At 39.9% G+C, this 13,362-nt stretch overlaps 1 protein-coding gene across 1 annotated transcript in view; it reads left to right on the top strand.

Moving 5' to 3' along the window:
• Positions 1-13,362, top strand: part of MYH15 (myosin heavy chain 15) — a 139,295-nt gene that overhangs the window by 19,814 nt on the left and 106,119 nt on the right. The window contains 4 exon segments of the mRNA XM_057488601.1: positions 5,912-5,950; positions 5,953-6,012; positions 7,268-7,330; positions 7,333-7,407. Coding sequence (XP_057344584.1) covers positions 5,912-5,950; positions 5,953-6,012; positions 7,268-7,330; positions 7,333-7,407 — 237 coding nt within the window.

Genomic DNA, 13,362 nt, shown 5'->3' with positions numbered 1-13,362 from the left:
TGGTCCAAATTGGGTATTGTCAGTCCACTTGTTTTCGACACCAATTGTCAATCCTTGGGACAGTTTTAAATTTGGTGCTCTTTCTATTCATGTTTGCCAAGGAAGAGCGTCAGAGTGTCCTGAAGGTTGATACAAAAGGCCACAATGTTGCATATGAGGGTTATGTTCAAAATTCCTAAAATATGAGCATTTGCACTATGAAAGAACCTGGTGTCGAAAATCAGTTGAGAGGCTGGCTACGCACTGAGGGAGCCAAGGAAATAGGGTGATGTACCTGAGAGCCAGCCCCATCTAGTCTGATATGGCCTGGGACGTCCCTTCTCCCTTTACCTTTCCTTAAGGCTGACCCTTGCTCCAGGCATAGCTAGACTCGGTTCCTCGGGCCCCTCAGGTATAGATGCTCGAAGTCCTTTAGTTCTCAGTGCCATCTATATAGCTTGGTCCTGCATGTGTCTTTCTTTTTCTCTCCTTTGACTTTTTTCTTGTCCATTTATTTGTGGTACCCATTCTTGTTAGTCACCTGTGGTATGAACTCTAGGACAAGAGGGCAGGAAACCTGTCCTTGCCTCTGAGAATCCTTGACATTTTGCTTAGTTTCCTGAGTACATGGCAATAATGCATAGTAGTAGCTGCCAAGACATGTACCTGAGTCTGTCTACTAGTGGCCTGAATGCCTCTGGGAAAAGAAACCATCAGCATCTGACCTCCTATTCCAGAGCATATTCAGTTATGCTCTCTTGAGCTAGTCTCATACCCTTACTCCCTTTCTCCCCAGTAGCTGTTAGGGGATACAGATGTGTGTGGGGTCATCAGATTGTGGATGGCCCAGCTCCAGAGAATGCTCTTCAAACTGCAGACTATGTGAACAATTCTGGAGTTGGGCAGTGCACAACCTCTTCAGCTCTACATGGCACCACTGGGGAAGAGTTAATGACATGGCATAGTGGCACTAGCTACAAAACTTTATTTGTGATTTTAAACTTTTTTTTGCCCAATGTCATCCTTGTTCCCTTTCATACTGAGCACAGTTGAGTCTTGGAGAACATTCAGCCATGTGGAAAGTAAAATTTAATGTCAGGATGACATGTAAAACAAAGCCTAAAATGATAAAATGTTCATTCTTAAAGGAGTCTTTGCATCTCCTACTAGAGTGTAGAATCTAGCAATGAACTTGTACAAAGGTTGACACCTGTACTTTTTGAAATTATGAAACAATTTACTTTTAGCATCCTTTCATGCCTCCTCTCTGTGCTATCCACCTCCCATCCCTCTTGACAAGCTCCCCCTACCTTCATGTGCCACAGCCTGGTAGACAGTCTTCTGTGTGGGCCCTTACTGGCCTAGATTCTCTCTGGCACTAATACTATCTTTAAAAAAATGCAATTGTGCTTTGCTTTTTTTTTCTTACATTCTTTCAGGGCCATTTCTCTTGGTAGAATGAAATTAATTAAATAAAGGAATCCCTGTTTTCATGATACTCCTGTGAGATAACCTAAAGCCTCAACCTATTAAAATGCATTGGTCCTTGAAAATAAATCTTGATAAGGCCCAGTGGGGAAGATATTTTGAGCTAAAGTTCTTTCAGAGTTCTTCAACACTCATGCATTTAGTCTGTACTTTCTTTAGAATGACCACGGCATACTGAGTACAGCCCTGCCCAGAAAAGGTTAGGCCAACACAGCAGTCATGTTTCTGGTTGGAAGCAGATAGAAGGAAAGTCCATTAGGTGTACTAATGATTTCTAGAAATGATGCATCTGGTAGCAGAGGGGTGCTGAGAGGTGCTGAGGGAGACATGCCTCTACAGAACTTGGGCACACCACTCCACCTTACTACCCATCCCCTCTGAATCTCGACTTCTCCCTCCTCCTGGTCCTCTACACCTCAGGCATGTGGTGTTCTTCCTCCCTACTCTGCTTCCCTCAGTGTTTGTCCAATTGTTGGGCCTGCTTGGATGGAAGCAAGACCTTCCTTCTGTCTGTGACACTGGAGTAAATGGAATCCCATCATAAATATGGGCACAAGTTTGAGGAGGTGAGTGGTGTAGTCTAACAGAAATACTGGAGACCAAATTCTAAGTTCAATTTATCATTAATTTGATCCTGGGAACGTAGTGAGCCTTGCTATAGAAGGTTTCTATTTTCCTTTATTCAGCATAGAGAATATAATGTGAAGCTTTGATGGCCATAACCAGGATGAAAGTGATTAAAAGTGACATAATAAACATGAGAGTAAAAAGAAAAGTATATAAAAGGCACATTTAGAATTATCTAGAAGGTAATTCTTGACAAAAGAATTATAGAATACAGATTTTTCTTTTTAATGAGCCAACTGGAATATTCCCCCACCCTAAAAACACACACAAAACATTTCCAGCACTTGTTAGGTCTGTGATTCCTCTAGCCTCCTTGAGGGAAAGGACTGTGTTATTTCTGTATTTTTATCTCCTCCGGTAGGATATACCTATCATAGAGAAAAAAGATAAAGTAAATGCTTTGATTTGAAAGACATGGAGATGATGTCTGAATTTGAGCTGTGAAGGAGGGGAAGGGTCAGGATATTGTGGCACCCAGGTGTCTTATATGCATAGGGCGGTGACATTCATTGGCACGAGGAGCCACTGAAGAGGAATAGCTTCAGGGTAGATACGGAAAACATCACAGATTCAGTTTTGGGAGTGCTCGGTTTGAGCTCCTTATGGCCACATGCACTGAAGTGCCTGATGGGAAATTGGAGATCCAAGCCTGGAGCTCAGAATCCAGATTTGAAAGTCACCGGTAAAGCCACAAGTGAGTCTCACTGAAGAAAACATAAATATATTCTTGACCTTTTTAGAGTGTGACCGTATTTGATACCACTGATCACTCCCTCCTCCTTGAAAATCTCTCCTGTTGGCTTTCAGCGCATCACCCTCCCGTGTATATCACCCTCACCTTTTCTCCTAAATCTCCGGGAATTTTTGAGGTTCCCTCTCGTTCATCTAGCCCATGACTTTAGAGTGCCCTGGGGCTCAGTGCCTGAATCTGTCTTGTGATGACCTCTCATTCAGGCTGATGTCTTTAAAGATGATCATTTCTATCTGATGACTTCCAAAATTTGATCATTAGTCCAGATTTGTCTCCAGTATTCCAGACTCATTTTAGAATCTCCACTTGGTTTGGAGAAGGACCAAATTATATGAGTGGCTTATGATGAAATTACTTGCTATTGATTTTTTTGTTCTGTCATGTCATGATTTTTTGAGAATTTTCCACAGTGTAAAAATGAAATAATCATAAATTGCTATGGCTTAGGCTGTATTTACAGTAAACAGTATGGTTTTTGAGCGAGGGAAATTTCTATGGAAAAAATGGCGACATGTAGAAGAACCTGTAACAAAGTTAATGTGTATGCCCAAGGTCTTTTGAGATTTTAGTGTATAAATTTCCTTTGGGCTTACACAAAAATAAAGTAAAATTCTTTTTTAGAATTTTGTAAAATGGAATCATACAATACATGTTCCTTTTTGGCTTATTTCACTTGGCAAAATTATTTTGAGTTTCTCCCATGCTGAGTAGGTATTCATAGTTCACTCATAGGCATCTCAAATTTAATGTGCCTAAAATCTAGTTACTGAACCCCACCTCCCCAGACCTGCTCCTACCAGTGTCTCCCAGGTCCGTGGAAGGCAGCTCCATCCTTCCACTTGCCTAGTCACAAACCCTTGAACTTTTTCTTGATTGTCTCTTTCTTCCACCTGATACTTATTTTAACTCCCACCAAATCCTGCTGACTCCACTTTCAAAACCTGAGCTCTGACCGCTTTGCACCATCTCTGCTGTTGCTACTCCGGTCAGATACATCGTCTCTCCTGGGTTACTCAGCAGTCTCCTTCCTGGTATTCCTGCTCCCACTTTTGCCCCTCTGTTTTTAACCCAGCAGCAATGGTAAATTTAAAAAAAGGAGAAATCATATGATGTAGCTCCTCCACTCAGATATCTTCATGGGTTCCAATTTCACACAGAGCATAAACACCCAAATCCTCACCATGGCTTATGAGGCACCATGATCTGTCCTCTTGATGCCTATGTGACCACATGACCTGCTTCTCCCTACTTCCTTAATTTGTCCCTTCCAGACCCACCTGAGTCACTTAAAATACCAGACAAGCACCCACCTCAGGGCCTTTGCATAAGCTCCTCTCTGTCTGGAGCACTCCTGCTCTATTTATCAACTAGGTTCTCTCCCCCAAATCTTTCAGGTCTCTACTCAAATATCACCTTATGGAGTCCTCCCCCGATCACCCTATTAAAAGCTGCAACTCTGCATCTGTCATACTTTCTACTCCCTTTCCTGCTATTTTCTTCATAGCACTTATTCCCATCTTACCGTCCATATATTTTCATACATTTTACTTATTTTTAAAGTTTCTGTCTCCTCCTGCCAGAATATAAGGTTTATAAGGTCAGGATTTTCTTTTTTTTACCTGATATATCTCTAAAATTTACATTGTTTGATCTCAAGAAATATTTGTCGATATCAAGAAGGGCATGAGGAAGAACATGAGATTCTTGACAAGCATTAACATTTAAGAGACATTTGTATCATCATTCAAATACATAAAACATTTTTTATGGCTTACATTTCTACTAAAAATATGTATATTGTACTTGCCATCAGCTTCATTTCCTTTGGGTTGGTCAAAGTTTTTACTTTTTAACTTTCATAAATTAGTTTATTGAAGTATTATTGACATAAATGTAAGTGTTGACATATAGATATCTGCATGAAACCATCACCCCAATCAGGATACTGCTGAATCCACTCAATAGTTTTCTCAAAATCCTTTAGAATCCCTCCCTGCTGCCCCTTCTCACTCCTTTGAGTCTTTGCCTCCCCACTCAGTCCCTAACTTTGTCACTATAGATTGGACTGCATATTCTAGAATTTTATAAGACAGAGTCATACAGTGTGTTATTTTTTGGTACTGCTTTCTTCACTTAGCATAATCATTCTGAGATTCTTCCATGTTGTAGCATGTATTTGTAGTTCATTCCTTTGTTTGCTGAGTGATAATCCATCATATGGGTATACAACAATTTGTTAACTGTCGGTGGACATTTGGGTTGTTTCTTAGAAAAGCTGCTGTAAACGTTTAAGTGACACAGTTCCTTTGTTTCTGAGATTTGGGATTCAGGAAAACAGAGCTTCATTTCACTGAGTGATGAACACAAAAAATCAGATCAGCTCAAAGAAACCTTGGTAGGAGGAGGTGTTGGGCAGTCAGTGCTCGATGTGATTCAGCCACGTCAGGGGCTGATGGGCCCTGACAGCCGGCTTTGGCCTTGGCCTGCATTGTTTCCTGACTAAGTGAATCATGTCAGGAATCTTAGACATATCAGAGGTGTGGTGCTGAACACAGTGGCTGATTTATGGATCCCTTGAAAGACAGACTCGGCCTCCTAATAGGGAGGATGTGATGTGACAGGATTACACAGCTCATGTTCCCTGGGCGCTGACCCCAGGGTCCACCTCTTCCTAGCTTCGAAACTCCATCTTGATACACTTATAATTTTACAGAACACTTTTGTCCTCTGCCCTCCACCACATATCTAGGCCACATTCCTGTTTTCAAAGTTTTGCCAACACACATCATCTTGTTTTTTTTCACACCAATTCAAGCTGCTGCAATTGAATCTGATTTCGGATTTGGCCTGCCTGATCTTCTCTTGGGAGGCATTCATACATGACTGACAAGTTAATAGAGGGCAAAATCTGATTGCAGACGTTTGGGTGTTGAATATGGATTTTACTTTGGCTTGTTTACAAGTATGCTATAAGCTGGAAGAGTAAACCATGAATATTGGTCAATTATATTTTCTAAAGCCCTGAGGATTTCCTTAATCTGTTTAACTGATGGTTTCCCACTGCAGATATGCTCCTGGTGCCTGAAAAGCCCTCTGACGTTCACTTTTCTCTCATGGGCTAGTTTCTGTGGAGAGCTTGGATGTTGCCAAAGAACTGCTAGCCACAGATGTAAGGCTTATTAGTTTTCAAAGCAAAGTCTGGTAAATCAAGGAGGAATGAAAGTAAGCATCTTAGGGTCTTTCTTTGAAAGGTCCTGGGGAAGTGACCCTCCTTCCCCTGGGGGTGGAGAGTGGATGGAGCCCCTCCAGGGCTGCTCCTGTCCAAAGTTTATTAGTATATATTGTCAATAGAGTAACTTTGGAACATACAGGAAAGCAGGAAGATGTTTCAACTCTGTCATACTACTATTTTTATTTCGTATACGTCTTTACAGTCTTTATCCATTTTTTGTCTGTTTGGGGTTGATGTTATTTAGTTGTTCTGTTGTTTTTAATAAAAGATTGTAATCACACTGCATATACTATTTGGTATAAAAAGTCTGCTTTTTTGAGTAATCTTAAGCATTTTCAGTATTATTACAAACTCTACAGGAACATTTAAATGGATACTTAATATTTTTTCAGGCCTTTTTCCTGTAGTAGGCTGTTCTCCTTTTGTTAGACTCAAGGGTTTGTGTTTGTTTAAATACAGTGGTGAATATCTTGGGTGGTAAATGCTTTTTCTGTATATTAGATTCACCTTATGCTAGATCTCTAAAGGTGAAACTACTAGGTAAGGATTATGAATTCTTTATAGTCGCTTCATACATTTTCTGAATTAACCACCAGAAAGATTGTGCTAATTTCCACCCTCCTGGAGCATGTGAGAATGCACATCTGAGCATGTGCAGAGGCTCTAAGGACACAGTGCTTTGGTGACAGGGTTTTCCTTTTCTTTAATACTTTTGTCAGTTGTAGAAATGCCTCTGCTCTGAAATAATGTTGGGAGTAGTTAAGGGATCCCAGAAATAAACAAACCCATCTGATATGGTGCTTCCTTCTGCCATAGCCATGAAAAGCAAAATAATTTACCTCATACAGAAGGTTAATGATCAATGATCAATTGCTAGAAGGGAGAGGAGGGGAGGAGGGCACGGAAGGAAAGTTCTAAAACTACTGGAAATGAAACAGGCCAAGTCCTGTGCCTTCCTAATTCTCTTTTAAAGGGATAAGCAGACTGCAGGAGACCAAGTGCCAACAGGGCTGATTTGCATTGCTTTGAACAGAGCTGTCACACCTTGGGCAGTGGTAATCTGTCGCCTTCCTTCAGCAGCCCCAGCCCAGCTCCCACAGAGTGTGGGGAGGTGTGACACACAGCGGGGGTGAGGTGCTTACTGCAGCCATTAGGCAAATGAAGACACCACCATCTGTTTCTCTTTTTACTGCAAGCCCTGGCCCTCTTGGGCTTCCTTCCTGATGAGAACTATGGATCCTATAAACTCACTGGAGCATCACACACTTCGGAAACATGAAATTTAAACAGAAATCCAGAGAAGAGCAAGTGAAAGCAGATGGCACAGAAAGCGAGAAATGCTCTGAAGACATGGCCTATATTCTCTTCAACTCTATGGTCTCAGGCCTGCTCCCCTTTTCCTTGCAGTTGACTTTGTCTCTTGGTTTTTGGAAAATGTTCAAATTTCTCAGTAGTCTTTCTTGATTGCTAGTCCTCAAAATTATTCTCTCCATCACCATTCTGATGTAGTATCCTTGGATCTTAGAATAAAGAGTTCCTTAACTAATTATTTACAAAGCCAGAAGACGTAGGTGATGTAGGATTGATTAAGCCCTAGGCTGCCTTTGGCACATAGACTATTGAGAAAAACAGAGAACGGAGAAAATTACCATAGGATGTATTAAGTGACATAATGGAGGTGTGAACAAACATGTTTAGAATTCCAAAGGTGGAATCTCCACTGGGTTGAGATCACAATGGCTTCATTTTTCTTCATGTTTTTATTCACATTTAGAAAATCTATAGCATTGCCTGCTTACCAAAAAGATTTGAGGCATCTTACAAATGAGTGCTCTGTCTTGAGTGATCATTAAAATAGAAAACCACATTTTGAGAATAAATAAGCGTAGTTAGGATAATTATTTCATTTAATATTAAAATTCATGTCACCTGAAACTAAAAGAGAAAACCTCCCAAATTTTTCAAGTAATTTTTAATTTTGATTTTTGATTACAGTAAAATATACATAAGACTTATCATTTTAACCATTTTTAAGTGTATATATAGTTCAGTGGCATTACATACCTTTGCATGGGTGTCTTTAGACTTTTTCATCATCCCAAACTGAAACTCTGTACCTATTAAGCAATAACTCCTTGTTACCCCCTTTCCCTAATCCCTGGCAACCACCATTCAACTTTCCATCTCTATGAATTTGAGCAATCTAGGTCCCTCAAGTAAGTGGAATCATTTAATACTTATCCCTTTGGCTCTGGCTTATTTCACTTAGCATAATGCCTTCAAGATCCATCTATGTTGTAGTATGTGTAAGAATCCCATTCCTTTATAAGACAGAAAAATACTCCATTGTATGTATATTCCACATTTTTAAAATCCCTTTATGGACTCTTGAGTTACTCTGCTTTTCATTATGATGAATAATGCTGCTGTTAATACTGGTGTTCAAATATCTGTTGAGGTCCTGCTTTCAAATCTTTTCTGTATATATCCAGAAGTGGAATGGCTGAGTTAAATGGTAATTCTATGTTTAATTTTTTGAGGAATCACCATACTGGTGGTAGCTGTACCATTTTACATTCCCACCAGCAAAGCAAGAGGATTCCAAATTTCTCCACATCCTCGCCAATACTGTTTTCTGTTTTTTTGATAGTAGTCATTTTAAAGGGTGTAAAGTAGTATCTTATTGTGATTTTGATTTACATTTCCTTGATGATCAGTGATGTTTAGTATCTTCTCATATGCTTATTAGCCGTTTATGTATCTTCTCTGGAGAAACATCTATTCAAGTCCTTTGCCCATTTTGTTGGGTTGTTTGTTTTTTTATTTTTCAAAAAATAACTTTTGCATCCAGCCTATGCTAGGGACTATTTTTGGTGCTGGAAATATACCTGTGAACAAGATATCATCCCTCTTGACTCTCTAGTGTGGGAGACAGACAATATATACATAAACACACAAATATGCATGAAGTTATAATGAAAAAAGTAAAGCAAAGTATAAGAGTAACAGAGTGAAGGGGTTCTTGTAGACGTGGTAGTGAGAAAGTTTCCTCAAGCAGAAAGCACCTGAGCACAGACAAGAGTGAAGTGAAAGGAATGTGACCTGAAGGTCGGGCAAAATCTCTTGTATTAACATATTAATATGTTTTTATAGCATCTTATTTCATTGCCTTATTTTATTGTTTTGTCATTTTGTTTTTTGCTTTTTCCATTCATTGAAACAAAGTTTTTAAAGAATAATTTTTATTACAGCAGCATGGCATACTTAATCAGAAAAGACAGGGAAGCAAATAAAACATGTACTATTACACCCAATGTCCTTGAGAAAGTGATTCCTTCTGAGGCTGGAACTTCCTCAACTTCTCTATCTTTAACTGCTATATGGCTGCTGGGCTCAACCCTTGAATCACTTCTCTGCTCATTTTTTAGGTGATCATCTCAAACCTAACATGTATGGAATGGGACTCCTCATCTCACTTCTGTCCCCACTGCCAACTCCTTGTTTCTGTCTTCTGACTAAATGTCAGTTGGATTCTCCAGTTGCCCCGACTCAGATCTTAGAGTTATCCTGAACTGCTCTCTTTATTGTTTTCTCTACCTTTAAATATACATAAAATGCACAACTACTTCCCATGACCATGTGCACTGCTACCATCCAGCCCAGTCCACCTTCTCTCCCCAGATGGTTGTAACAGCCTCCTTACTGATCATGCTGTCTCCATCCTTGTCGCGTTTCCGAGAGTGCTGCATGTAGCAGCCATGGTGATCCTTTTACTGCCCCCATCTCTGCTCTAGATTCACCCATAGCTCCTATCATACTTAAACCCCATGTCCTCGTCATCGCCTCCTTGATACCTTTCTAAATCTCTAATACCATCTCCTACTGTGATATTGTAATTTTAATAAAAAGTTTATATTTGGTCTTCCTTCTCATTTCTGGCACAGAGCTCTTAAAACCCTTGGAATTTTCTGAGTGATGAGAGCAATAATGACCTATGACTATAACTAGCCATTTAATTAGAGAGTTAGAACCTGCAGTCCCACTCTGGAGAGAGGAAAGGAGAGGGGTTGGAGATTATCACCAAAGGCCAAGATTTAACCAATCATACCTATATAATGAAGCCTCAATCAAAACCCAAAGGACAGGGTCTGGCAAGCTGCCAGTGGGTAAAGAAACAGAGACTGGGAGAGTGGTGTGCTCAGAGAGGGCCTGAAATCTCTACACGCTTTCCCCAGACCTTGCCCTGTGCATCTCTTCCACCTGGCTCTTCCTGAGTTATATCCTTTTCTAATGAGATGCTGAACCAGTAAGTAAAGTGTTTCTCTGAGTTCCATGAGCCTTTGGCAAACTAATTGACCCTGAAGAGGAGGCTGTTGGAACCTCTGATCTGTAGCCTGTCAGTCTAGTCCAAGTGACAAAGTGGACTTGGCTATCAGCATCTGTTGATGAGGAGCAGCAGTCCTACAGGACAGAACCCATAACCGTGAAATCTGATGCTATTTCTAGGTAGATAGTATCAGAATTGAGTTGAATTGTAGGATACCCAGATGGTGTTGCAGAATTGCTTGGGATGAAACCCACCTCCACCCCAACCCCCACTATTGGAACTGAGTGCAGAACCTTTGCTACCATTTTCCCTTCACTTACTCCCCCTGGCTCAGCCCCACGGTCTCTTGGACTCATGGAGCATGCAAGCAGTTGTGTTCCAGGACTTCTCCACTAACTCCTCCTGCTACCTGGAGCTCTTTTCCTTGGCACCCTCATGGCTTACTCCCTCACTTTATTAAGGCTACGTCTTGGTGTTACTTTATCAGAAAAGCCTTCTCTGACCATTCCTACCACCTTCCCATCACTCTCTATCCCTTTACCCTGAATATTTTTCTCCTTGTCATTCACACATCTATTTACTATTGACTGCCCTACTCTCTAGTCCCCATCAGATGTAAGCTCCCTAAGACCAGGGACCTAACTGGTATGTTCACTGATGCGTCTCTAGTTTTAAACCATGCCTGGCACATGGTAGTAGATAATTATTCGTTCAAAGACTCCTACCTACTCAGGGACAATCACTGTTAATGCCAAAGGACACATCTTTCATGTCTTTTTCTAGTTGAATATGCACAGGTAACTTTTTAAAATAAAAATGTGATCATCCTCTTCATGTTATTTCATAAGATATTTTTTTACTGAATTATTTGTGAATATCTTTCATATTTTTTGCAATATCCTATTAGATAACTACAAAGCATCCCATTGTATGGTTGTACCATAATTAATTTAAATATCTCTTATTATTGAATAGTGAATTTATTTCCAGATTTTTGCCATCATGAACAAAATTTTGGTGACTATCCTTAGATTCAAAGATATATATTTATATATATATAGTATTTTCTTGAAATAAACTCCTAGAAGTATTTTTTCTTAAATTTCCCTGTCTTACCCTTTATATTCCCAACAGTGACATCTGAGAGTAACTGTCTAACTATCCTCACCAGTGTTATCATTTTTCTTTTGCCAGTTAGTCACGTTTTTGTTTGTAATTAATTTGAGGTATTAATAAAGTTAATTTTTATATGTTATTACTTATTTGTATTTCTTTTTTTGGCTTTTTGTTTCTACCCATAGCCACTTAAAAAAATTGAGATACTAGATTTTTATCCATTTCTAAGGACTCTTAATAAAATAAGCTTTGTTATTTTTTTCCCAGTTAATCATTTAGGCAGGGATTGAAGGAGCTAGACAAATGGAGATGAGGGTGGAAAGAGGAAGGAGACCCAGACTTAAGGACTATCCTTGCTTTTACCTTTTTCTTGTGTCCCAACTTCACATTTCTGACTTTCTCCTGCATAATCTCCTGGCACCCTAAACAGCATGGCCCAAAGTCATTGTACCATCTTCTCCCCCAGGTGATATCTTTCTATTGACTTTTCTCTTTGTACTCATGGTATTACTCTTCTCTCTTCTTCTCAGCCCAGAAACCCCTACTCATAGTTCTCAGTCTTGTTCCCTTTCCCATGGCCAGTTTAGACCTTCAGCTTCTTGAAATGGGTTCACTGTCTCTGTATTCTTTCCATTCTGCTCTCTCTTGTACACTTCCACAAAATTAAGTGTTCTGAAGCCCAACTGTGTCATTTCTATGCTAGAATACCCTTTAATGTTTCCCCATTATTTACCTAATACCTTATAGTGGCATCAGATGTCTTCAAGGGCCAGAAAATCACCTGCTCTTTTCCATTTATCACTCACCCCCTGGCTTTGTGGTCCAGTCTGTCTTCTTGGACCATACCTGCTCTCTTCTGCCTCTGTGTCTTTAAGTTATGCTGTTCTCTGTCCCAGAAATTCTTGTCCTCCCATATTTGTCTATCAATACACTTCTCAAGACTCAGATCACATGCTGCTTATTTTTTTAAATCATCTCTGGTCATGCGATCCAGAAGGGATGACTCTCTCTTTCATGCTTTCAAAATACTTGATTTGTCCCTTACAAATAATACAATTGTTTTATTGACTTGCTATTTATGTTTGTGTTTTATTTACAAGGATTAAAAACTCCTTGATGCCAAGGATTTTTGTCTTTCTCTTTTATACAGCTTCTAGTACCAGGCCTTGCAGATAGCCAGTGCTCAATAAACTTTGTCAATAAGTTAATGGAATGTGAACAGCTCAGAAATCGTATTATAATCCCGCATGAAAGGCTAATTGAATGTCATTTTCATGACCCTTCTTTCACATCAGCTGGACAGTGGATTGGCAAAACTGAGGTTTGTTCCTTTCTATACATCTGGTTATTTACAAATGGGATTGGATTGGGATAAAATTGTAAAGTTGGAAAAGATTACCTTGTTTTCTCCTACCTCCTTACCTGTTTTCAGACTGATCTCTCCATCTTCTTGACTTCAAAGTGTACTTTCCAAATCTAGCTATCATTCTCTAGAGAACAGTTCTCAAACTTGGTTGCACATTGGGGAGTTCATAAATTTCTGAAGCTCAAACTAATGAAAACTGATCTCTGGAGTTATAAATTTCTGAAGCTCAAACTAATGAAAACTGATCTCTGGGGGTGGATGCAAGCATCAGTGTTTGGTTTTACAATTTGCCAGGTGACCCCAATGTGCAAGCAAGGTTGAGGACCACTGTAGTAAGGAGTCCATTCATAACCATCCTGTGTATCAGAATTACCTGGGGAACATAAAATCAGGCTGAAGCCTAACCTCCATCAGCAAGCCCCATCCTTTTGCTCCTTTATGAGCTCTCCAGGTTAATCTGGTCCATACCCGTGTTT

The sequence above is a fragment of the Manis pentadactyla genome, chromosome 1, assembly GCF_030020395.1.
Source record: "Manis pentadactyla isolate mManPen7 chromosome 1, mManPen7.hap1, whole genome shotgun sequence".
Classification (NCBI taxonomy): domain Eukaryota; kingdom Metazoa; phylum Chordata; class Mammalia; order Pholidota; family Manidae; genus Manis; species Manis pentadactyla.
This window is presented reverse-complemented; position numbering and strand designations above follow the sequence as displayed.